Source organism: Lathyrus oleraceus, chromosome 5, assembly GCF_024323335.1.
Source record: "Lathyrus oleraceus cultivar Zhongwan6 chromosome 5, CAAS_Psat_ZW6_1.0, whole genome shotgun sequence".
NCBI classification, from domain to species: Eukaryota; Viridiplantae; Streptophyta; class Magnoliopsida; order Fabales; family Fabaceae; genus Lathyrus; species Lathyrus oleraceus.
Genome location: NC_066583.1, coordinates 51671317 through 51694795, shown reverse-complemented (window position 1 = coordinate 51694795; position 23479 = coordinate 51671317). Strand labels below are relative to the sequence as shown.

Sequence of the window (23479 nt, the reverse complement as noted above, 5' to 3'; positions counted from 1 at the left end):
ATTTTCTTAAAAGCAAAAGTCAAGGATCTAATTAATAACAACGATTGAAATATCCATTATAACATTTTAAATATGTCCCTTTTTGTTAGAACAATTGATTTCCCAACCCACTATTCCCCTAATTCCCCCCAAAAATAGTCTGGTATTGATTCACACCATCTTTGGCAAGCTTACTTTCAAAGATGCTTTTCAACATAAGACTACACCGTGCTAAAAATCATCTTGGGCCAAATTGAGTTTGGATAAGACAATCATTCCCTCAAAATCCACCTTGGTATGGAAACTAATGCATACCAAACTCCTAAAAAATGAAAATCTACAATCAAGAGGATGCAATTTAGCTTTTAAGTGCAATCTATGCTTTTTGGCCTTAGAATCATCAATTCATTTATTTTGTTCATGCTCATTTTTCCAACAATCATGGTTTTGGTTCTCCTAAGCGATTACCTTGCAAATTTATACTTATTCAATGCTTTCTCTTTGGAACAACCACAATAGATCCCGCCTCCCTCAGGTCAAACTGATAATCACTTATGTTATTATCTATGTCATAAATATTATTATGTATAATATAAATAATTACAGATTCAATAACAAATTCTATCATTGGAAATTAAACATAAGAAGACTATCTCTTTGGTTTCCCTGATTAGGAACCACATCGAAAGCATCTGCGCCTTCTTTCATAAGAGAACTTTAAATTCTCAAAACTTTCAAAGTTCATATTTATCCAAAAAAGGCACATATGATCAAAGAAATTATCTAGTATAATCCTTCTAGCCTCTAGATCAAGTGCGATTCAGACGAAGTTGCTTTAGAATGTCGTGATCCAACTGTTTATGTAGGGGGAATTTTTAGAAACAACAATGTTAATACTTGGGTTGTTTTGCTGTTAACATTGACATTCAAACTACTTTTCATAGTGAGATCATTGAAGCAATGAAACCAATTGAAATAACTTCCATCAAAGGTTGGAATATGACTTGAATCTGATTCAAAATTGGTCAACCCTTATACAAAAGAAATTAAATGAAATGTTATTTTCGATATTAATAAAAAAGACTTTACCCACAATAAGCTAGGTCTCCCTTATTTTCATTTTTGCAAGTTTACGAGAATTTTGATTTTTGTCCCTATCACACTCCTTTTTTTCTCTTAATTTTGTATATTTTATTAATTGATAAAAAAATCAGTGTTAATTTTTTTAAAAATTCCATTAAGTCAAATTAAACCCACGTACTCTTCTAAAGTTTTAAGGAATTTTGAATTAAAAAAAATTTGAAGATTTTTTTTAACAAAATACTCTTTTAAAATTTCAATCAAGTACACCTTTTAAAGTTTTATTTATTTATTTTTGGTTACATCCTTTAAAGTATTTTTTTTCTTTTTTAATTAATACTACTAAAATGCCAACTTTATTCATTTCTATGAGTTGGATTAAAAGGAAACCTCACGAAAATTAGAAAATGCTTGTTGTGTATAAGGGATGATATGATGAAGTAGTAAATTAAATTAAAACTTTTTTTTAGAGATGAAAAATCAAAAAACAAACCATTGTAATTCCAACCAAAATGAGACATGCAATTGAAGATTTTCTAAATTCCAATTTGTTACATTCTCATAATTCTCATAATAATTATAACGAAAATTTGATTTTTGTTACATTTACAAACCCAGGTAAACCTCCCCCAAATCGTAGCAATTACGAACCCTAGAATCGATTTTCATTTTCGTTTTTTCCTTTCAGAATTTCCTCGTTTGGAGTTTATTCGGAATGCTGAAACTGGTTCGTAAAGAGGTTGGTTGCCTGATGTAATGCCTCGTGCCGTTAAGGTTCAGCCGGCGGTTATGTTGGAAGCTGTTCAGGAAGTTGCCGTATATGTTCATAGATTTCACAATCTTGATCTGTTTAAGCAAGGGTATGCATTATGCTTATGCTTTTCGTTAATTAATCGATTAATTGCTTGTTATTTTCATGTTTTTGATTAATTGTGTTTTTTATTTTTTTGCATAGGTGGTATCGAATTAAGATTACAGTAAGATGGGAAGATAATGAAAATAGTGCATTTGGTATTCCAGCTAGAATTGTTCAATATGAAGGTAATTTGTTTATTAATAATTAATAATGATTAATTTTCTATGATGTGTTTGTGGGAGAAGAAATTGTTATGCCTTGATGTATGCTGTACTTGGCTAGGAACTAGGAAGTAATGTTATAGCATGAAACAATAGTAAAATATGATTCGGTGTCTGCGTAAAAAAAAACTACACTATTGCCGCGTAGTTAATGAACTCGAAATAAATATTGTTGAAAGGGTTCGGTAGTTTCAGCTTCTATCACCAAGAAAGAATACCTCATGGTGTGTAAGTTGAGAAATATAAGTGTAAAGAGATGCAATGATTAGTTGGAGTAGTAGGTTTTGTTAACTCGGGACTTTGCGGGTTGAACCTAGATATACTCACTGGGATTAGTGTTGTATTTCCCAAGTATGTTTCATATCTATGTATGAAATGTGGAATTCTTGTTTGGTTACTTTTGACACTACTGTTATCTGCAATGTTTATTGCTTTCTCCTTGGTTTGTGGTTATTCTATTATCTTCAATTGTGAACTATTAGTGAAGCTTTTTCTCAAGTGAACTTTATATCTGAGGTAAAAAAATTTGGTTCTGCAGCTCCTGATCTGGACCAAAGCAGTATTTGTGGAGTATGGAAGATTGATGACACGGAAAACAGTTTCTCAACACAGACCTTTCGGATAAAGTATGCCAGGCAGGATGTATATTTATGTATGATGGTCTCATTCAACTTATCACGTAGTAAATCTGTGGTAATGATCTTTCTGTCATTTCTTCTCTTTCTACGTGTATACCTTAGCAGGAATCAAATTATTATATTTTCATGCCATTGTGCCGACTATCTATTTATTAAGGTCCGCTAGATTATACCACGTAGTCAATAAAACACACATAACTTTCCATTTTCTTTTGGATAATGATTAAATTTGGAGTAATGAATAAGAAATTGAGAAGAATGTGACCTTCCATTGTTTCAGCAAATGAGAAATGTTTTCTAAACATGCTACTTATTATATTAAAAAGTTGGTTTACTAACTATATACTAATGTGTAACAAGTTTTGCATATGTTCAATCATTGCTCACCATCTCGCCACAATGTAAACAAGTTTCAAGATTTTCGGAATTTGGGTTAGGCCTAACTCATCCCTACCAAACCGGCTTGTAAGGTGAAGACTGCCCCCACTTATAAACACAACACGGACCATATCTCTAAGCAATGTGAGACTAAATCCACCCTTTCAAAGCCAACACAATGAAGGTGTTAGGGGCTACAATGAAAATAAGCCAAAGTGCCGCAATTAATGCGACTAGGGGCGGACCGCAATTAAGGCGGAAATTCCAACGCACCCCCTCACGCTTGGGCTTCAATGAGCCCGAAGCGTGGACGATGCGGGAAGTTTAACAATGGCTCTAGGATAGACTCTGATACCATCTCAGAATTTGGGTTAGGCCTAACTCATCCCTACAAAACCGGCTTGTAAGGTGAGGACTACCCCCACTTATAAGCACAACACAAGCCACATCTCTAAGCAATGTGGGACTAAATCCACCCCTTCAAAGCCAACACAATGCAGTTGTTAGGGGCTGCAATGAAGGCAAGCCGAAATGCCACAATTAAGGCGACTAGGGGCGGACCGCAATTAAAGCGGAAATTCCAACAAAGATGTACCATTATGATATAATAAGATGACAAAATATGATTGGACATCTATGTTAAACCTATTTACACTACAGTGTATACTATACGGGTTTTGAAATTTAAATTAATAGAGATACCAATGATGTAACAGAAAAATAGAATATTTCTGAAATTGCAGCAACTATGAAAAAACTGTTAAGGAAAAAACAAAAAGAGAAAGGAAATTGAGCATATCATACATATTAGCATTGCATCTTGGTTGTAGTCATTTTTAATACATACACACATACATATACATACAAGAAATGAATTATACTTTAAGTTGTGTCAATTATTTGTTAGTATGTGACCATACCCCGTAGGCGTATTTGGCGGTATGATGCAATTCTAATTTTGTAATAACCATTCTTGCTACAGAAGATACATTAAAGACTTAAACACATTAATATCCATTGTCCAGATTCAGTGCAAATACTACACAGCCCATGTGCATTTTCATAATGATACTTGTTTTTCCTTCTTTAGTTCTTAAATGTATCCATCTTAGCACACCTTAAATGAAGGTTGAACTTAATGATTTCCAATCTATTTAATCCTCCAAAACCTAATCCTAATTCTTAAAATTCAAAATTCTCTCCCTCCATGATATTTGCTTGCCAGCATTTTGTGCTACAGATCAATTTACATTTATTAGACTTGAGTAATATTAACACTTTCGTCTTTCTTATTTATCTGTTTTATGATATCCCCGCAGATGAATTTGCATCTGATAATCCTAGGGTCACTACTGTGTAAACAGATATGCTCCCTGAGCCATTCAGTCGTTGAGGCTAGCACTGTTTACTTGCTAGTCATAGACCACGAAAACAACTTACCCTTCTTCCATTTGGTGGCAAATTTGCATTTTTAATATCACTAATTTAATACGAGACATATCTGTTAAACCTTGAATTCTAAGTAATAATACTTAAAATACGCGAGCCCATATATCTTCTAAACTACCAACACAAAGCACATGAATCTAATCAAGACACTGCCAAAGGAATGGCAAAATTGCACATCAAAGAGCAACCTTATTTGTGGTTTTTTCATCTCAAGTAATAAGATTATATTCCTTTTAATACTTTATGCCATCTCTCTCACATAAATGTTATCAAACTTATCTTCTCAAACAACCAACATTATCCACTATTACCATGTCATATTCAAATCAACGGAAGCACCAATTTTGCTAATATTAAAGATTTCTTAATCTTACTTGAGGAATCAAGTAGCATAACATGTATATTACTCATAGCTTCCTGCGTTTAGTTCAATATTCTGATCCCATTAAACTGTTTTATTTGGCTCTTATTTACAGGATTTAACTACAAATGGTGTTATTTTAAAGTTTGAGCTTATTTATGCTTCAACACTTGAGAATGGGTGAGTCATAAAAGTAGTGTGTTTATTAGCCTATTATATAATCCACACACATGCTTGTTTCCTTTTCGGTTGACATTTGCTTGGTGAAAATGGAATGCTGACCGGACCATACCATCTACAGGGCTGATGTGCAAGCTTCTCTGGATGCTTCTCCAGCTGCTATCCATGAATTCCGAATTCCTCCTAAAGCTCTGTTAGGATTGCATTCTTATTGTCCCGTCCATTTTGATGCACTGCATGCAGTACTTGTCGATGTAAGTGTACATGTCAGTCTATTGAAAGCTGCCACAGCTGCATCGAAGGTACCCAGGTTTGTTAGATGTTCTAATATTTTGTATGAATATACTAGGCTCTCATTTAGTATTTTGTGTTCATTTCATCGGTAAATTTTGAAGCAGTTTTGATTGAAAATTTGGTTGTGTATGTTTGATTATGTAGATTAACATGTTCACGCCATCCATTTCAGCAACTCTGTCTACACTAATGTCTCTATTGATAACAAAGATATGATGTGATCCACCAACACCAATATGTGGATATGATTTTCTAAAACTTATGAACTTGATAATACCGGGATACAACATATAAAATAAATTCATTTTCAATATAAAATATCAAATTCTAAATTGGTATAAATACTTCAATATTTTAAAACTCAACTTTTGTCTACAATAAACATAGCATGCCATTTATCTAATTGCGATTTTTCTATTTGGGTTGTGTTAGAATATAGGGACACTTAAGTAGTTGGGTTGAGTTAGTTTGGAAGGGAATAGTCTGTATAAATTGGGGAAATCGGAATAGAGGGAGGTATTTGTTAAGAAATGTGGTTGGGTCTAACTCAACTCTACAAAATCCGTTGGTCGAGTGAGGACTGTCCCCACTTATAAACACATGCTCAGGTCATATATTGTCCGATGTGGGACTCTTAACACCCTCCCTCACGCCCATGACTGGACATCTGGAGCGTGGAAATAAATGGTGGGTGGCCCGATAACGGAAACCATAGTAGGTGGCCCACCGAATCTTAAACGAGTCTTTGATACCATGTTAAGAAATGTGGTTGGGCCTAACTCAACTCTACAAAATCGGTTGGTAGAGTGAGGACTGCCCCCACTTATAAACACATGTTCAGGCCATATATTGTCCGATGTGAGACTCTTAACAGTATTTTGTATGTGAGTGAAAGGAAAGATCCTTTATGATGGAAATCCCTTTGCGAAATTCTATTCCCATTTTTTGCTCAATTTCAACCGTACACTATTATTTCCTTCTATCTTTCAATTCAATTCCTTAATTTAACTTGAAATATGAGAGAAATCTGAATAGTGTTTGATGATAATTGAAGTTCAAGCTCAAATGTTAATGTATAGGCTAATGGTATAAAATGTTAATCATACAACAAGGAAATGTAATACTCCTGTCCTATTATGAGTGTCAAATTTAAAAAAAAAACTCAATGTGTGTCGTTGTATTCATAAATGCAAATGAGAGGATAATGATTTGGGAGTGATGCACGTATTATTCAAAAGTTTCAACATAAATTGACAGACAGAATTATTTTGAAAGTTTAGGCTGTGAGACACTAACAAAATGCTGAGAGTAGGGTGAAAATTATTTATCCAATGTTATATATAGGCATGTATCGTAATTTTAAATACTTGTATGTGTACTTCATAAATGCAAATGAGAGGATAATGATTTGGGAGTGATGCACATATAATATAGAAGTTTCAGCATAAATTGACAGACATATTTGTTGAGGTTTTATGCTGCGAGACACTAGCAAAATACTTTCCACCCGTGCCGAGAATAGGGTGAAAGTTATTTAAAGAATTTTATATATAGGCCTTTATGGTAATTTTAAATACTTGTATTTGTACTTAAGTAATATGGGATGATGAAAAGGCTCATTATTGTTTTAGGGATCATTCTTTTTCAAGCATTAACCAGAGAATGTTTTGCATACTGATCAGGGCTTCAGCGGCGTTGCTTCTCAAGATGTGAAAGATATCATGCTTGTCAGAGCATTATTAGATTCTCGTAATTTATTGCTGGAAGATCTACGCAAAATTAACAAAGCAGTTAATGAAGCTATAGATACTTCAGATTTTGTGTCAAAAATGAATGACGGGAACTTAATAAATTTTGTGGTGCGAGCAAATGATTTTGCAATAGATGGTGACAATTTAGGACAAGGCAAGCCACAAAATGGTCTTGAGGTCCTTGTTTTATTTCATGTTACAGAGTTCTAATGTTTTTGTCTGGCATTTATATTGTTTTTACAGTTTCTTTATTATTGATTCTTTGTTTCTTTTTCTGCATAGGGAGGAAATGGTACTCAGAATATTCGGGATGCTGAAAAGCTCCATTCCCTGTCTCAGAATGAACTATTGGACTGTTTTCATTCATTGGGAGATCAATTGTACTATTTATGGAAGATATTTTTAAAAATTCACCGGGAAAACAAGACAGAGATACTAGAATTTTTACGCAATACATGGGCTAAGGATCGGAAATCTGAGTGGTCAATATGGATGATGTATTCCAAGGTAGAGATGCCTCATCATTATATAAATAGTGGTGGTAGTGATGAATCTTCCAAACGTGGTATGCACAAAAGAGTTGCCAGTTTGTGGAAGTTACCTGAAGAGGTAAGGCTTGTATGTTCCTTCATACTGTTGTGTCATATAAGTTGCTTCTGAAAAGCATTAATTTTGTCTCTGAAATCATACAGCCTCTTGAAGCTGCAATTTCATGCGCCGAACTTCATCGGAGGAGCATTGCACAGATGCGGGTGAGCTTATCAACTTGAATATGGGACCACCCTATGACTTTTAAACTATGAAGCATTGATACAAACAGAGACACTGAACATGACGCTGACATGTTGACTGTTAGGTTCTTATATGAATATATGGGAGAAATAGAGAATAATTGAATGGAATAATAAAAGAATGAATGGATTGTAAAATAATAATGAAAGTAACAACTGATGGTGAATACCAATCAGCCCCTAAGCACACAGTGCTTCCCTCACCAAGATGGTGAATCCTAATTGATTTCCTTGATACCTAAATCCTACCTTTCTGTCCTCTTTTATAGCCACAAGCTTATTCCTAATTTATCGAAACAAACCCCCCTAATTAAAATAACTAATTTATCGAAACAAACCCCCCTAATTAAAATAACAAACTTCTGTAATAACTAATTCCTATAATAACTCTAACAAACTCCTATGATTATTTCTTTTATTCTTTTATTCTTTTACTTCTCTTGTAAACCCTCCAAACCTTTGGTTTGGGCCCACTGTCCAGGCCCACCACTTGATCCATATTTTTATCAATTCCCGCCTCCATAGAAACGGCCTTGTCCTCAAGGCAAAAATCTGGAAATTGACCCTGCAACACTGCATTATCCTCCCATGTCACATCCTCCCATGTCTTGTGCCTCCATTTAATGAGACTTTGCTGCACAGTCACTCCTCCCTTCATAGTCACCCTAGAGCCCATGACCTTCTCTGGGTACACATCACTGTCATCTGTGAGTTCCAAATCTTTGGGAAGTTCGCCTAGAACCTGATAGTCTCCCACTGCTTTCTTCAATAGTGATACATGAAAAACTGGATGGATCCTGGACTGATCAGGCAGTTGTAGCCTATATGCCACTTCTCCAACCTTAGCTATAACTTTGAAAGGCCCATAAAAACGTGCCGCTAATTTTTTATTGATCCGTTTAACCACTGACTGCTGTCTGTGAGGTCTTAATTTCAAAAAAACCCATTCACCCACCTGAAAACGCACATCTCTTCTCTTCTTGTTAGCATAGCTCGCCATCTGTTCTTGCGCTCTTTGTAGATGTGATTTAAGTTGTGTTAGAGCCTCATCTCTCTCACTTAGCTCTAATGCCACCGCAGCCACCTTAGTCTCATTTGATAAAAACCGCAGAATACTAGGAGGATGCCTTCCATAAACCACTTCAAACGGAGTTCTCCCAATCGACACATGATAGGTGGTATTGTACCAAAACTCAGCCCACGAAAGCCAAGTTGACCAAGTTTTGGGTTGATCTGAAGCAAAACATCTCAAATAGCTTTCCAGACATCTATTTATCACTTCCGTTTGCCCATCCGTTTCTGGATGATAGGCAGAACTCATCTGCAATTTAGTGCCCTGCAGTTTAAATAATTCCAACCAAAAATGGCTCACGAATAAGGGATCCCTGTCACTGATAAGGGACTTTGGAATTCCATGAAGCCGCACTATTTCTTTTACAAACAATTCAGCAATGGACTTAGCTGTGTAAGGATGCTTGAGCAATATGAAGTGACTGTACTTAGGATACCATTAGGAATGGGGAGAGGTTGCAGCAAACCTCCGGGAGTAGTGGCCGCATACTTTTGTCTTTGACAGATATCACAAGCACGCACAAATTCTCTCACCGACTTCTGCATTCCCAGCCAATATAAATTATCCGCCAGCTTCCGATAAGTTCTCAAGAAACCTGAATGTCCACCAGTAGGAGTGCAATGAAATTCCTCCAACAGTAGAGGGATAGATGGGGACTTAGGAGAAAGAACCAGCCTGCCATGATAAAACAACACACCTTGCTTAACAGAATAGCCTGGCTTAGAATCAGGAGCAGACAACACGGTTTGTATCATGTCCTGAATTTCTGGATCATCTTTCACCTCATCTAAATTTTTTTTGCTATCGGTCCATTGCGGGTACGAAATCAAGGTACCCAAATCAGCATCGTCATCACGTCTGGATAGAGCATCAACAACTTTGTTATCCATCCCTGGTTTGTACTTCACCTCAAACTGATAGCCAAGCAACTTAGCCAACCAACACTGCTGGTCTGGGGAAGTTATTCTCTGCTGCAGGAAGTGTTTTAGACTCTTGTGATCCGTGTATACTGTGAATTGCTTTCCCAACAAGTAGTGTCGCCAATGCTGGATGCACAATACCAAGGCCATAAGCTCTTTTTCATACACCGACTTTGCTAAATTGCCTTGAGATAATGCTTTGCTGAAAAACGCTACAGGTTTCCTTTGCTGCATTAACACTGCTCCGATACCTCTACCAGCTGCGTCACATTCCACTTCAAAGGGTAGAGAAAAATTAGGTAGTACCAAAACAGGGGGTGAAGTCATGATAATCTTCATCAATTGAAAAGCTGCATTTGCCTCTGTTCCCCACGCAAAGTTATCCTTCTTGGTCAGCTCAGTCAAAGGCTTGGCCACTTTGCCATAATCCTTAATAAATTTTCTATAGTACCCAGTAAGTCCCAAAAATCCACGAACTCCTTTTACATTCTTTGGTTCTGGCCAATCCAAAATGCACCTTACTTTCGCAGGATCTACTGCTACCCCTTTACCTGAGATAATGTGCCCCAAGTAGTCAATCTGCTTACACCCAAACTTACACTTAGCTTGATTTGCAATAGAACAGTTTTCAAGTAAAACAGAAAGAACCTGACATAAGTGCTTTTGATGCTCTTGAATGTTCTTACTGTATATGAGGATATCGTCAAAAAAAACTAAGACAAATTTCCTCAAGAAGGGCCTAAAAATATCATTCATGGTTGCTTGGAACGTGGCTGGAGCATTCATTAACCCAAATGGCATCACGAGATACTCATAGTGGCCATTGTGAGTTCTAAAAGCTGTTTTGGGAATATCATCTTCATGCACCCTGATTTGATGATAACCGGACCTAAGGTCAATCTTCGAAAAAACAGTCGAGCCGTATAATTCATCCAATAATTCGTCTACGATGGGAATAGGGTACTTATCCGGAACTGTAGCTTTGTTAAGCGCTCCGTAATCCACACACATTCTCCAACTTTTATCTTTCTTTTTTACCAAAATCACCGGACTAGAGAAAACGCTCATACTGGGTCTGATCACTCCTGCCTGCAACAGTTCAGTCACTTGTTTCTCAATCTCCTCCTTCTGATGGTGAGGATACCGGTAGGGCCTAACATTGATTGTTCCATGATTTGGAAATAATTTGATATGGTGCACTTGAGATCTCTCCGGAGGCAGCTGAATTTGATTTTTAAAAACTGCAGGAAATTGTTCCAGAATCGCAATTACTTCTGTTGGCACAGAGATCTCGCCAGCTTCCAATTGGTGATGCTGAGATCCCCACCATTCAGTTCCCATCCTATTCTGCTTGTCATCCAAAAAGGAGTTCAGATAACTATGCTCCTCTTGCCTGCTACCTTGACCCAACACCTTAACCATCTGCCCCTCATACATGAACTGCATAGACAACACCTTCCAATCCATTATTACCTTTCCTAGTGTGCTCAGCCACGAGACTCCCAATACTATATCCAAACCTCCCAGATCCAGTACCAACGCATCAATGACTACTTTCACAGAACCCATCTTTATTACAATTCCTTTGCACACCCCTTGAGAATTCACCCTATGTCCATCTCCAAGTTTGATGCTCCTGGCAGGGTCAGGAGTGATTTCTAACCCCAACGCATTTGTTACTTGAGGGGAGATGAAATTGTGGCTCGCACCACTATCGATCAACACTAACACATCCACATTTTCAATTTTTCCCTCAATTTTCATGGTACGATTTCCACTCATACTTCCCAACACACCCATGGATTGACATTCTACCTCCTCCCCCTCTTCCTCATCAGTTTGCACTTCTTCCATAGATACGATTTCACCTTCATCGTTAAGAGTTTCTCCTTCACCCAAAATTAATACTCGTAAGGATCTCTCAGGACACTTATGGAGAGTAGGGTGATACTTTCCACCGCACTTGAAACACAGCCCCTTCGCCCTTCTCTCATCCATCTCGTCGTTGCGAATGCTGCGAATCCCTTTCCCTTTTTCAGGTCGCGAATCATTCTCACCCTTTTTCCCAGTTGAAGCTAACGACGTCGTCGACCGCGTGTTAGATCCACTTGATCCTGTTTTCTGAGTCGGATTGGCCCAACTGGAACGACTTGTCTCTTTCAGATTTGACCCGTTCCTGTTCCGAAAAGTTGGCCCGGCCCAATCACTACGGCCCCATCGATCCGGCCCTCCTTTTTTGCTACCGTATCTGCCCGCGTCATCATCATTTTCTCTCAACTCTTCCTCTACGTCTTTTGCAATACGCATCATCTGCATCCGATTCAGAGGATTGAAAGTCCGAACCCTACGACGAATTTGTGGCTTCAAACCACTCATAAAATAACCGAGATATTGTTCCTCTGGAAGTCTTCCCACTTGTGACGACAAAAGCTCAAAAGCTTCCACAAATTCTTCTACACTACCCCTCTGTTTCAACGTGGATAATTCCTCAAAGGGATTTTCCAGACGTCTTCCTCCATAGCGCGTAATCAGACCCTTTTTCAACTTTTCCCAGGACAGATTGTCCTCTGTTTCCATCAAAAGGTTAAACCAGTGTATTGTAGAACCTTCCATACTCAGACGTGCCAACTTCACTCGCATCTCATCAGTCGTATTCTGCACATCAAAATAGATCTCAGCTCGTGTGATCCATGCAACAGGATCGTCTCCTTCGAATAATGGCAGTTTCACCTTCTTCCCTGACAAACGTGATTCCTCATGTGAAGACTCACCCATGGGACCCCCACTCTCCTGATTCGTATTCTTCTGACCGATCTGTTTGCATAAATCAGAGAGAACAGCGCTTTGTTGTTGCATCTGTTGAGCTAACGTCTGCAGTGTTGCTTTGACGTCCACCATCTGTGTTTCGACGTCAACCATCTGTGTTTCGACGTCAACCATCTGTGTTTCCAACGCGTCCATACGATCCCCCATCTTGGGCTTTCGTGGCATCTACAATTTCGGTGTGGTGGTGATTTTTTTGATCCGGTAGGTCGGACCAATTGTTAGGTTCTTATATGAATATATGGGAGAAATAGAGAATAATTGAATGGAATAATAAAAGAATGAATCGATTGTAAAATAATAATAAAAGTAACAACTGATGGTGAATACCAATCAGCCCCTAAGCACACAGTGCTTCCCTCACCAAGATGGTGAATCCTAATTGATTTCCTTGATACCTAAATCCTGTCCTCTTTTATAGCCACAAGCTTATTCCTAATTTATCGAAACAAACCCCCCTAATTAAAATAACAAACTTCTGTAATAACTAATTCCTATAATAACTCTAACAAACTCCTATGATTATTTCTTTTATTCTTTTATTCTTTTACTTCTCTTGTAAACCCTCCAAACCTTTGGTTTGGGCCCACTGTCCAGGCCCACCACTTGATCCATATTTCTATCATTGACATTGTTAATAGTTTGAAAAAGTAGAATAATTGAATGTAATCAAATATGTTGATTTCGTGTTGGTAGCAGACACCAAACACACATTGTGACTGTTAAGAGTCCCACATCGGATAATATATAGCCTGAACATGTGTTTATAAGTGGTGGCAGTCCTCACTCTACCAACCGGTTTTGTAGGGTTGAGTTAGGTCCAACCACATTTCTTAACATGGTATCAAGAGTCTCGTTTAAGATCCGGTGAGCCACCTATTATGGTTTTCGCTATCGTACCACCCACCGTTTATTTCCACGTTCCAGTTGCCTAGTCCTGAGCGTGAGGGTGTGTGTTAAGAGTCCCATATCGGATAATATATGGCCTGAACATGTGTTTATAAGTGGGAGTGGTCCTCACTCTACCAATCGGTTTTGTAGGGTTGAGTTAGGTTCAATCACATTTCTTAATAGTGACTTTTAAATTACGAAGCATTGATACAAACAGAGACACGGAACGTGACATTGACATGTTGACACTGTTAATAATTTGAAAAAGTAAAATAATTGAATATAATCAAATATGTTGATTTCATGTCGGTATCAGATACCAAACACACATTCAAATTAGAGTATCGGTGCTTCATAGCCTTTAAGTATGGCCTATTTAATAAATTAATGTTTTTTTTGTGTGCAGATTAACAACCGTTCAATTCAAGACATGCAGATATTTGGAGATCCTTTGCGTATACCAGTTGTGCTTGTTGAAAGGGTGATGAATGTACCACGGCGTAGTACTAGTGAAATTTCACTTATGAGACATGTTGGATTTGTGGATTCACATAGCTTAACAAATGGGCCCAGCAGTGATACTTTAAGCAAGAAATCTGCACCACAAAGTTATGTTCGCGTGTTGAAGATTGTTGTCTTTGTGCATGGGTTTCAGGCATGTCTTGTGGATTTTATTGCAAAACTGTACCTTGTTTTTTATTTATTTATTTAGGACTTGAGCATGTTAAGTACATCCACGTATGTTAGTTAGTTATGTACTGTTTGATGAACTATTTGTAGCATTGTCGAAAGGGGGACTATCCTGGAATAACTCATCAAACCAAAGCTGAAGAAGAGCCAGATAGGGTTCACCTGACTTCAAACAAGCTGGAAAACCTAAAAGCGCAACCCCGACTTGGGGCCAGTTTTGACTTCTGCCCTTGTGATCAGGATCCAAGCACTTGAGAAACCCTCTCACAAAAACTAGCTATTAAGGGGGAAGAACCAAGCCACTTAAATACTCCTCTAGGCATCCCATACTTGTACTACTCAATGTGGGATTTGGGCACCCCATAATACCCATGCCTCTACGATAACACCGTCTATGAGAACGACATCCCGACGAATGGCACTCTGACATTTTACTTGGTCTTTCTGGTCATCCCCTCCGTAGGTAGCCCTTTTCTAAGAACCGAAAACCTGTCTCTTGTACTGATACCAATTGATAAGTATCTGACCACATTTGAAGAACTCTCCCTTAAAAGCTAGCTATCAAAGGGGAAGAACCAAGTGTTAGGTTTTGACAGAAAAGGGTAAAATTAAGATAAAGAATAGAGACTGATGAAAAATAATGACTGTTTATTGTATGATTGTAAGAGAATTTACAGAAGATTCAATGATCTAACTGTCACAAAGCTATGCTCCTATGGAGTGCTTAACAACCCTCCATCCAATGATTACTCTATGATTCTTCTAAGATAAGATTCCAATTCCCTTTCCACATCATTTATGCTACAGTCCAACGGTATTGGCTAGGGCCACTACTCTCTCTCTCTCTGCCACCTCATAGCTATCACATGGTGTGAGATCCTCTTTTCCTACTAGAATAAACCTGCCAGGTCTTAGCACTCTTAGGCCCAATATGATTGGTCACTTCCATATCTGGCCCATCTTCGTTCACTTGTCCCTAACAATACCTCCTTCTAGAAAAGCTACCTTGTCCTCAAGGTTAAATTCAGGAAATTGATTTGTTATGGTCTCCATGTTTTCCCAAGTAGCCTCATCCACAACCCTGTTAGTCCACTGAACTAAAACTTGTTCAACTCTCTGTTCTCCTAGCCCATTGAAACGTGTGACTAAAACTTTTTCAGGCACAAACTGCTCCACACAACTCCCTTCAACTTTATGGGGCAATTCACTCTCCACTGCATAATCTCCAATTGTCCTTTTTAACAGAGAAACCTGAAAAACTGGATGTACCCGTGATCCCTCGGGTAATCTAAGCTTATATGCAACAGCTCCTATCTTTTCCACAATCTGAAAGAGACCATAATATCTAGCTGCCAATTTAGCATTAGTTCTAGATACTACGGATTGCTGTCTGTGTGGACGTAGCTTCAAGAACACCCATTCTCCAACACTAAAACTGGATTCTGTCCGCTTCTCATCTGCAAAATACTTCATACGGTCTTGAGCTCTTTGAAGATGAGCTCTAAGTTGCTTGAGTGCTTCATCTCGTTCTTCCAACTCTTTTTGAACTGTAGCCACCCGTGTTTCACCTTGCAAGAGTCTTGTAATAACTGGAGGTTTCCTTCCATAGACTAACTCAAAAGGTGTGCTCCCTGTGGACGCATGAAATGTTGTATTTAACCAAAACTCTGCCCAGGGAACCCAAGACAACCAGGATTTTGGTTGGTCCGCAATGAAGCTTCTCAAATAAGTCTCCAAACATCGATTGACGACTTCCGTTTGGCATCCGTTTCCGGGTGATAAGCTGAACTCATCTTCAAAGTAGTACCCTGCAACCTGAAAAGTTCAGTCCAAAAATTACCGATGAACAGGGGATCACGGTCACTAACAACTGCTGTAGGTAAACCATGAAGTCGTATAACTTCTCAGGCAAAGACTTCTGGTACTGTTCTTGCAGTATAAGGTCTCTTGAGAGGGATGAAATAACAGTATTTTGACAGCCTATCTACTACCACACACACAACTTCAAACCCACGGGATTTTGGCAAACCTGTGATAAAGTCCATTGAGACCTCTTCCCATATTGCTGAGGGAATGGCAGAGGTTGTAATAAACCCCAGGTGCGATAGCTAAGTACTTTTGTCGCTGACAAACATCACAAGCCTTCACATAAGCTTGCACCCTTGCTTTCATCCCTATCCAATATACATTAGCAGCTAAACGTCTGTAGGTGCGATAAAAACCGGAACGGCCACCTTCCAGAGTAATATGAAATTCAGCCAACATTTTGAGAAGCATTGAAGATTGTGCAGACAACACTAAACGGTCCTTATAAAATAACACTTCCTGTTTGTACTTAAATCCTGGCCTTGAATCTGGTTTCTCCTTCAATTCCTCTATGATTTTTAGCAAAACCTTATCCTTGTGGATTTCTTCTTGTATCACGTTGCCTTCCTCCCATATTGGATACGAAACCAGAGATGCTAATTCACCTTCAGGTAAACGAGAAAGAGCATCTGCTCCTCTATTCTCCACTCTCGGTTTATATACGATATCAAACTGATAACCGAGCAATTTAGTGGCCCAATTCTGCTGATCCGGGGTCGTAATCTTCTGTAGCCATAATTGTTTCAAACTCTTTTGATTAGTTGTCACAGTGAAATGTCTGCCCAACAAATAAGGACGCCAATGTTGCACCGCTAAAGCTACTGCCATTAACTCCCTTTCATATGCAGACTTAGCCAAATTCTTTCCTCCTAAAGCTTTGCTAAAGAAAGCAATGGGCTTTCTCTCCTACATTAGTATTGCACCTAAACCCACTCCGGATGCATCACATTCGACTGTGAACTCCTTTTCAAAATCAGGCAATGCAAGTACCGGGGCTGTTGTCAACTTCTGTTTTAACACTTCAAAAGCCTTTTGAGCTTGAGGCCCCATTTGAACCCCTCCTTCTTTGTCAACTCCGTCAATGGCTTGACAATCTTCCCATAATCTTCAATAAACTCGCGGTAGTAACCCGTAAGGCCTAGAAATCCCCCTCACTCCTTTAGCATTCTTAGGTATAGGCCATTGAATTACACTCTGCACCTTCGTGGGATCTACTGCTACACCACTTCCCACGAGCAAATGACCAAGATACTCAACCGTTTTTTTGGCCAAATTGACACTTTTTCCTATTAGCAACCAATTTGTGTCTCCTCAAAATCTGCAACTCTTCGGTTACTTCAAGGGTGTGTGCCTGCCAGGATTTATTGTAAATGAGTATGTTGTCGAAAAAAACTAATACAAACTTCCTCAATAAGGGTCTGAACACCTCGTTTATCAAAGATTGGAATGTGGACGAAGCGTTCATTAATCCAAACGGCATCACAAGGTATTCATAATGTTCGTCATGAGTATGAAAGGCAATATTGTGAACATCCTCTGGTTTCACTCTCACTTGATGGTAGCCGGACTTCAAATCAAGCTTGGTGAAATATTGAGCCCCATGTAACTCATCTATCACTGGTATTGGAAACTTGTCTGGCACGGTGACCTTGTTAAGGGCACGATAATCAACAAACATCCGCCATGTCCCGTCCTTTTTCTTCACCAGTATAATGGGACTAGAAAAAGCGTTGCAACTGTGTTGAATAATTCCCATTTCTAGCATCTCTTTAATCTGTTTTTCTATTTCATTTTTCTGGTGGTGTGGGTACCTGTAGGGTCTGACATTGACCGCGCCTTGTCCTGACATTAAATTGATAGCATGGTCCCTTGCGCGACGTGGAGGAAGACCCTTAGGTTCTTGGAACACATCATCAAATAACTTCAATACTTCCTGCATATAGATTATTCTAGCAATGCTTCTGCTTGCCCTTCAGTGTTGCTCAATGTTGCATCTAATGACCTTCCTTTCTTGCCATACCCTTTGCTAGCCTTCCCTACGATGCTTTGCAATGCTGAGATTGTTTTAGGTGTACCTTCTATCCCTCTCAACATTACCCACTTCCCCTCATGCCAAAACTCAATTGTTTGTTTCTTCCAATTAACTATCATATCTCCCAAAGATTTCAACCATGCCATACCCACAACTACATCCACCCCATCTAAATCAAATAGATAAGCCTCGATTTCACAAGTGATTTTCCCAGTTTTGAATAAGACCTGCGTACATTTTCCTCTGGTAATGGTTTGGAACCCATCACCTAACTTGATTCTAAACTTTGGAGTGGTCTCTACTTGCCACACTAACTTTTGAACCATGGACTTCGCAATGAAATTATGCATAGCTCCACTGTCAACTAACACCACCACCGGTACGCCATTGATTATTGCTCTGAGTTTGAGTGTTTGAACTTTGTCACGCTGGAATTCTTCTAGTTCAAAGAGACTCATAACACTCATTTCACCACCCTGCTCCTCTTCAGATTCATCCACCTCTACCGCCAACAACTTCGCTTCATCATCTCCTCCTTCCTCCTCGTCTACAATCATGATACGAAGTTGCTTATCGGGGCACTGATGGAGAGGATGATATGGGCCTCCACATTTGTAACACAAACCCTTCTTCTTCCGGTCCATGAGCTCTTGATAAGACAACTGGGTAAATCCCTTCTCACGTGCATCCCCTTCCTCTTATCTGCAGGACCATGTTTGGATTCACTAGTTGGGCCATTAACACCTCTAGGCCCAAACCCATTATGATTTCTACTGTTCTGGCCCCCTTTGACAAAAACCCAATCCATACCTCCCTGTCTCCTCGGGTTAACCCGGTTTGACCCACCTATTTTCGGATTTCGGGTCCAACCTGACCCACCCCTTATCTCCCTTTCCACTGCTTTGGTGACGTGAAGTAATTTATTCCTCGTAATTGGTCCCATCCCCACAAAACTCCGAACCCTACCTTTGATTTCGTCCTTCAATCCGTGCAAAAAATACCCAATGTACTGTTTGTCAGGCAACCTTGGAATATGAGCAGTTAGACACTCAAATTCTTGTATATAGTCTTCCACTGTACCCTTTTGACGAATCTATGTAAGTTGCTCATAAACGTCTCCTTCCCCCATACCTATTTTCGGATTTCGGGTGCAACCTGACCCACCCCTTATCTCCCTTTCCACTGCTCTGATGACATGAAGTAATTTACTCCTCGTAATTGGTTCCATCGCCACAAAACTCCGAACTCTACCTCTGATTTCGTCCTTCAATCCGTGCAAAAAATACCCAATGTACTGTTTGTCAGGCAACCTTGGAATCTGCGCAGTCAGACACTCAAATTCTTGTATATAGTCTTCCACTGTACCCTTTTGACGAATCTCTGTAAGTTGCTCATAAACGTCTCCTTCCCGACGAATGGCACTCTTGACATTTTACTTGGTCTTTCCGGTCATCCCCTCCGTAGGTAGCCCTTTCCTAGGAACTGAAAACCTGTCTCTTGTGCTGATACCAATTGATAAGTATCTGACCACATTTGAAGAACCCTCCCTTAAAAGCTAGCTATCAAAGGGGAAGAACCAAGTGTTAGGTTTTGACAGAAAAGGGTAAAATTAAGATAAAGAATAGAGATTGATGAAAAATAATGACTGTTTGTTTATTGTATGATTGTAAGAGAATTTACCGAAGATTCAATGATCTAACTGCCACAGAGCTATGCTCCTATGGAGTGCTTAACAACCCTCCATCCAATGGTTACTCTATGATTCTTATAAGAAAAGATTTCAATTCCCTTCCCACATCATTTATGCTATAGTCTAACGGTATTGGCTAGGACCACTACTCTCTCTCTCTCTCTCAGCCACCTCATAGCTATCACATGGTGTGAGATCCTCTTTTCCTTCTTGAATAAACCTGCCAGGTCTTAGCACTCTTAGGCCCAATATGATTGGTCACTTCCATATCTAACCCATCTTCATTCACTTGGTCCCTAACACCAAGCCACTTAAATACCCCACCCCGCATCCCATACTACTCAATGTGTGCTTGGGCACCCCATATCCTTTAGTTAAACAAAGTAGAAAGTTGAAAATCCTAATTCGTTAAAACTTGGAAGTTATCTGACTTGGACTTTGTCTAGACCATTCTCAGTTAAAGTTGTGCTTCATGGCCAGATTTCAAACATGGATGTAATACATAAGCAATACTTTTCAATTCTCATACAACCATGAATGTTGCAAGTTTTGGAAAAGAGTGGTCCTTCCTCTTTGCGAGGTTTCACCAATCAGAAAGAGGGTATCACATCTCAGCTTCAGGACCAGGACTTTTCAGTTTCTCATCTTTTTCTTTACATTGATGTTGTTTTTCTCTTTTCTGTGTTGAATATCTCTTCTCTTAGGGATAACTTTCTATTAAAATGGGTTGTAGACTTGTAGTTTCTTCTTCTTTTCTTTTCTGTTTTTTTTGGTTGGATCTGGCTTAAGTTTCTAACAAATTGGCAATCGTTTTTATACCTAAGTCTTCTATTCTTTTTACCAAGTATACTAAAGTTTGTAATTACTATCTTTTGTTATATAGCTGAGTTGAGCTGACATAAATTGAATTCACTGCCCAGACATATGCTGTTTGGAAATGCATGATTTGCTTACTTTTTTGGTTTTGATATTCAATATTTGATTTCTTAGAACATGAAGAAATATCATACACATAAGATGTATCATTTTCATTCCAGCTGCGATGTTTGCTTTCACTGTTTTGTTCATCACTGGTTAAAAAGTTGATTAAATGCTTATTCTTCATCATTCAAAATGTTTTAGGGGCATCATCTGGATCTACGACTTGTTAGGAATCAATGGCTTTTGATAGATCCCAAAGTAGAATTTCTCATGTCAGAAGTTAATGAAGATAAAACATCTGGAGACTTCAAAGAAATGGGACATAGGCTGGCTCAGGAAGTTATTTCTTTTGTTAAAAGCAAAATGGACAAAGTAACAAAATATGGGATATTGGGAGATATTAAGTTAAGTTTTGTTGGACATTCTATGGGTAATCTCATTATAAGAGCAGCAATAGCAGGTATGTTATAATTGTATAAAAGAGATGCTGTTGATCAGTTGAAATTTGGTACTAAATTTTGTCCCGTGTTTGCAGATAGCTCGATGGAGCCATATCTAAGACACCTACATACATATGTTTCAGTATCTGGTCCACACTTGGGGTATATTTATAGTTCAAACTCATTATTTAATTCTGGAATGTGGTTTTTGAAGAAGCTAAAAGGCACACAGTGCATTCATCAGCTCACATGTACGGATGATCCAGATTTGCAAAAAACGTTCCTATACAAACTGTGTAAGGTAGGAAAGTGTCCTACAAAGGTTGGGATCAAATGACAGACATGAGCTCAAAGGTCTTGTTTTCTACATGCCATGTTTGTTTTGATGTCTAATTGGAGTTACTGATTAAAAACTGTTTTTCCAAGTAAAATTTCCTTGCATTTGAAAATGATAAGTAATGTTGATGTGATTTTTAAAAGTTGGTATATGTGATCTCTATTACGAATTCCTCAAAGTTGATGGCAATTTTCTTGTGAAATGAATTCTGTTGAGAAGTCCCCCATTGAATGACTTGAAACTGTGTTTATAAGCGGTGGTTAGTTCTCGCCTTACAAGCCAGTCCAAAATTCTTTAATGGTATCAGAGTCTATTCAAGATTCGTTGAACCACCTCCTATTGGGCCACACTCTAGATGTGTTGAGAAGTCCCATATATATGGCTTGAAAATGTATTTATAAGTGGTGGATAGTCCTCACCTTACAAACTTTTTTTTTTGTAAGGGTTGAGTTAGACCAAATCATATTCCCGAAATCCTAAAAAATTCCGTAAAATGTGATTTGGGCCTGTATTTTCAACAAATGTTTTGATAGTTACTTTGTATTGGTGCACAATGACTACTTTTGGTATGAATAGTTCAACTAAAAAAATAATGTTGGGGAAAGTATAAAGGCATGCTAATGAAGATAAATTGGGTTATTGAAAATGAATGGAACTGACTAATTAGATTTTTTCCAAGTTGTAGGGAGTTATTTTCTGGAAATGAAAACTAAAGCTTTGTTCAATTAAGTATTTTCTGTTTTTATATTTATGAAGCACTCTTAAAAAATGAAAAAGAAAATAGATTTTAATGAATCATTCATACATACATGGCAATAAATATCACGAAGAGTTCTTAATGGAGTTATTTCTTTTGCACTCTTCATTTTTTCAGAAGAAGACATTGGAGCATTTTAGGAATGTTATCTTGATATCTTCTCCTCAGGTGTTGCCTTCTCTCAGAATTCTTAAAATCATTTTTATATTTAGGATTGCAATTTACTATTCCTTGTGTCACATTTTCTTTTACTCAAACTTGTTTGGCTCTTTTTAATTGATACAGTACAAATTTTCAGGATGGATATGTGCCTTATCATTCTGCTAGAATTGAATCATGTCAAGCCGCATCACACGACACTTCAAAGAAGGGTAAAATGTTCCTGGAGATGCTTAATGCTTGTTTGGACCAAATACGTGCCAACCCCTCTGAACGTCGAGTGTTCATGCGCTGTGATGTCAATTTTGATGCCACTGCCCATGGCAAGAATTTGAACTCTTTCATTGGGCGGGCTGCACATATTGAATTTCTCGACTCCGACATTTTTGCAAGGTTCATAATGTGGTCTTTCCCAGATCTGTTTCGATAGCAATTGGCTGGTACTGTCATTTGTCTTGGGTTGATGAACTTTATGATGTTTATATGAAATACAGTTGTGTACATCTTTAGGAAGAGTCAAGGGAATATTGGTGTAATCATTTTAGTAAAATGTTTAGTAAAATTAGTTGTTGAATGGATTTTTAATATAAAGTATTTTTCGTTTCGATTATTCGGGGTTCATGGGTGAAGGTGAAGGTGGGTGCTGTCTTCCCCCAACTCTCACACCCAGATTTACGCCGCACCAGAGGGAGACATTTGGTATTTTGTTTGTTATAGGGATGAATTTATATAGAGAAATATTAACGAGTGTCTCATATCCACATTTCTTTGAGCATATCGGATTCTACAATACAAAAATTTATATGAAGAAAAGCTTGAAGGGTACAAATGAAATTATGCGTTGAAGCTACTAGTTTCAGAGTTTCGACAATACTAGGTGGTTTGAATCCGGTATACTCAATG

General features: G+C 38.3%; 1 protein-coding gene across 3 annotated transcripts; it reads left to right on the top strand.

Annotated features, from left to right (window-relative positions):
* Window positions 1–1452: 1452 nt before the first annotated feature.
* LOC127083883 (uncharacterized) lies at window positions 1453–23186 on the top strand. Of its 3 annotated transcripts, none has more exons than XR_007788569.1 (14): window positions 1453–1677; window positions 1748–1919; window positions 2015–2100; window positions 2675–2829; window positions 5078–5142; window positions 5264–5444; window positions 7119–7364; window positions 7470–7796; window positions 7880–7939; window positions 14091–14339; window positions 21085–21343; window positions 21419–21677; window positions 22535–22585; window positions 22716–22872. XR_007788569.1 is itself a non-coding variant. In XM_051024243.1 (14 exons), the coding sequence occupies exons 2-14, from the start codon at window positions 1816–1818 to the stop codon at window positions 22742–22744; spliced, it is 2031 nt and encodes a 676-aa protein (XP_050880200.1). In that variant the 5' UTR covers window positions 1453–1677; window positions 1748–1815; the 3' UTR covers window positions 22745–23186. The 3 variants fall into 3 exon arrangements, 2 of the variants coding, with proteins under 2 accessions (XP_050880200.1, XP_050880199.1); XM_051024243.1 differs by having other exon boundaries at window positions 21419–21624; window positions 22703–23186; XM_051024242.1 differs by having other exon boundaries at window positions 1455–1677; window positions 21419–21624; window positions 22716–23186.
* Window positions 23187–23479: the final 293 nt, after the last annotated feature.

What these genes read in the sequence shown, in the direction of transcription:
- LOC127083883 (XM_051024242.1), top strand. Translation starts at nt 1,816, where the DNA reads ATGCCTCGTGCCGTTAAGGTTCAGCCGGCGGTTATGTTGGAAGCTGTT. An exon ending in TATCACGTAGTAAATCTGTG is followed by an intron (nt 2,830 to 5,077) that starts GTAATGATCTTT and finishes TCTTATTTACAG; the next exon opens with GATTTAACTACAAATGGTGT. An exon ending in AGCCACAAAATGGTCTTGAG is followed by an intron (nt 7,365 to 7,469) that starts GTCCTTGTTTTA and finishes TTTTCTGCATAG; the next exon opens with GGAGGAAATGGTACTCAGAA.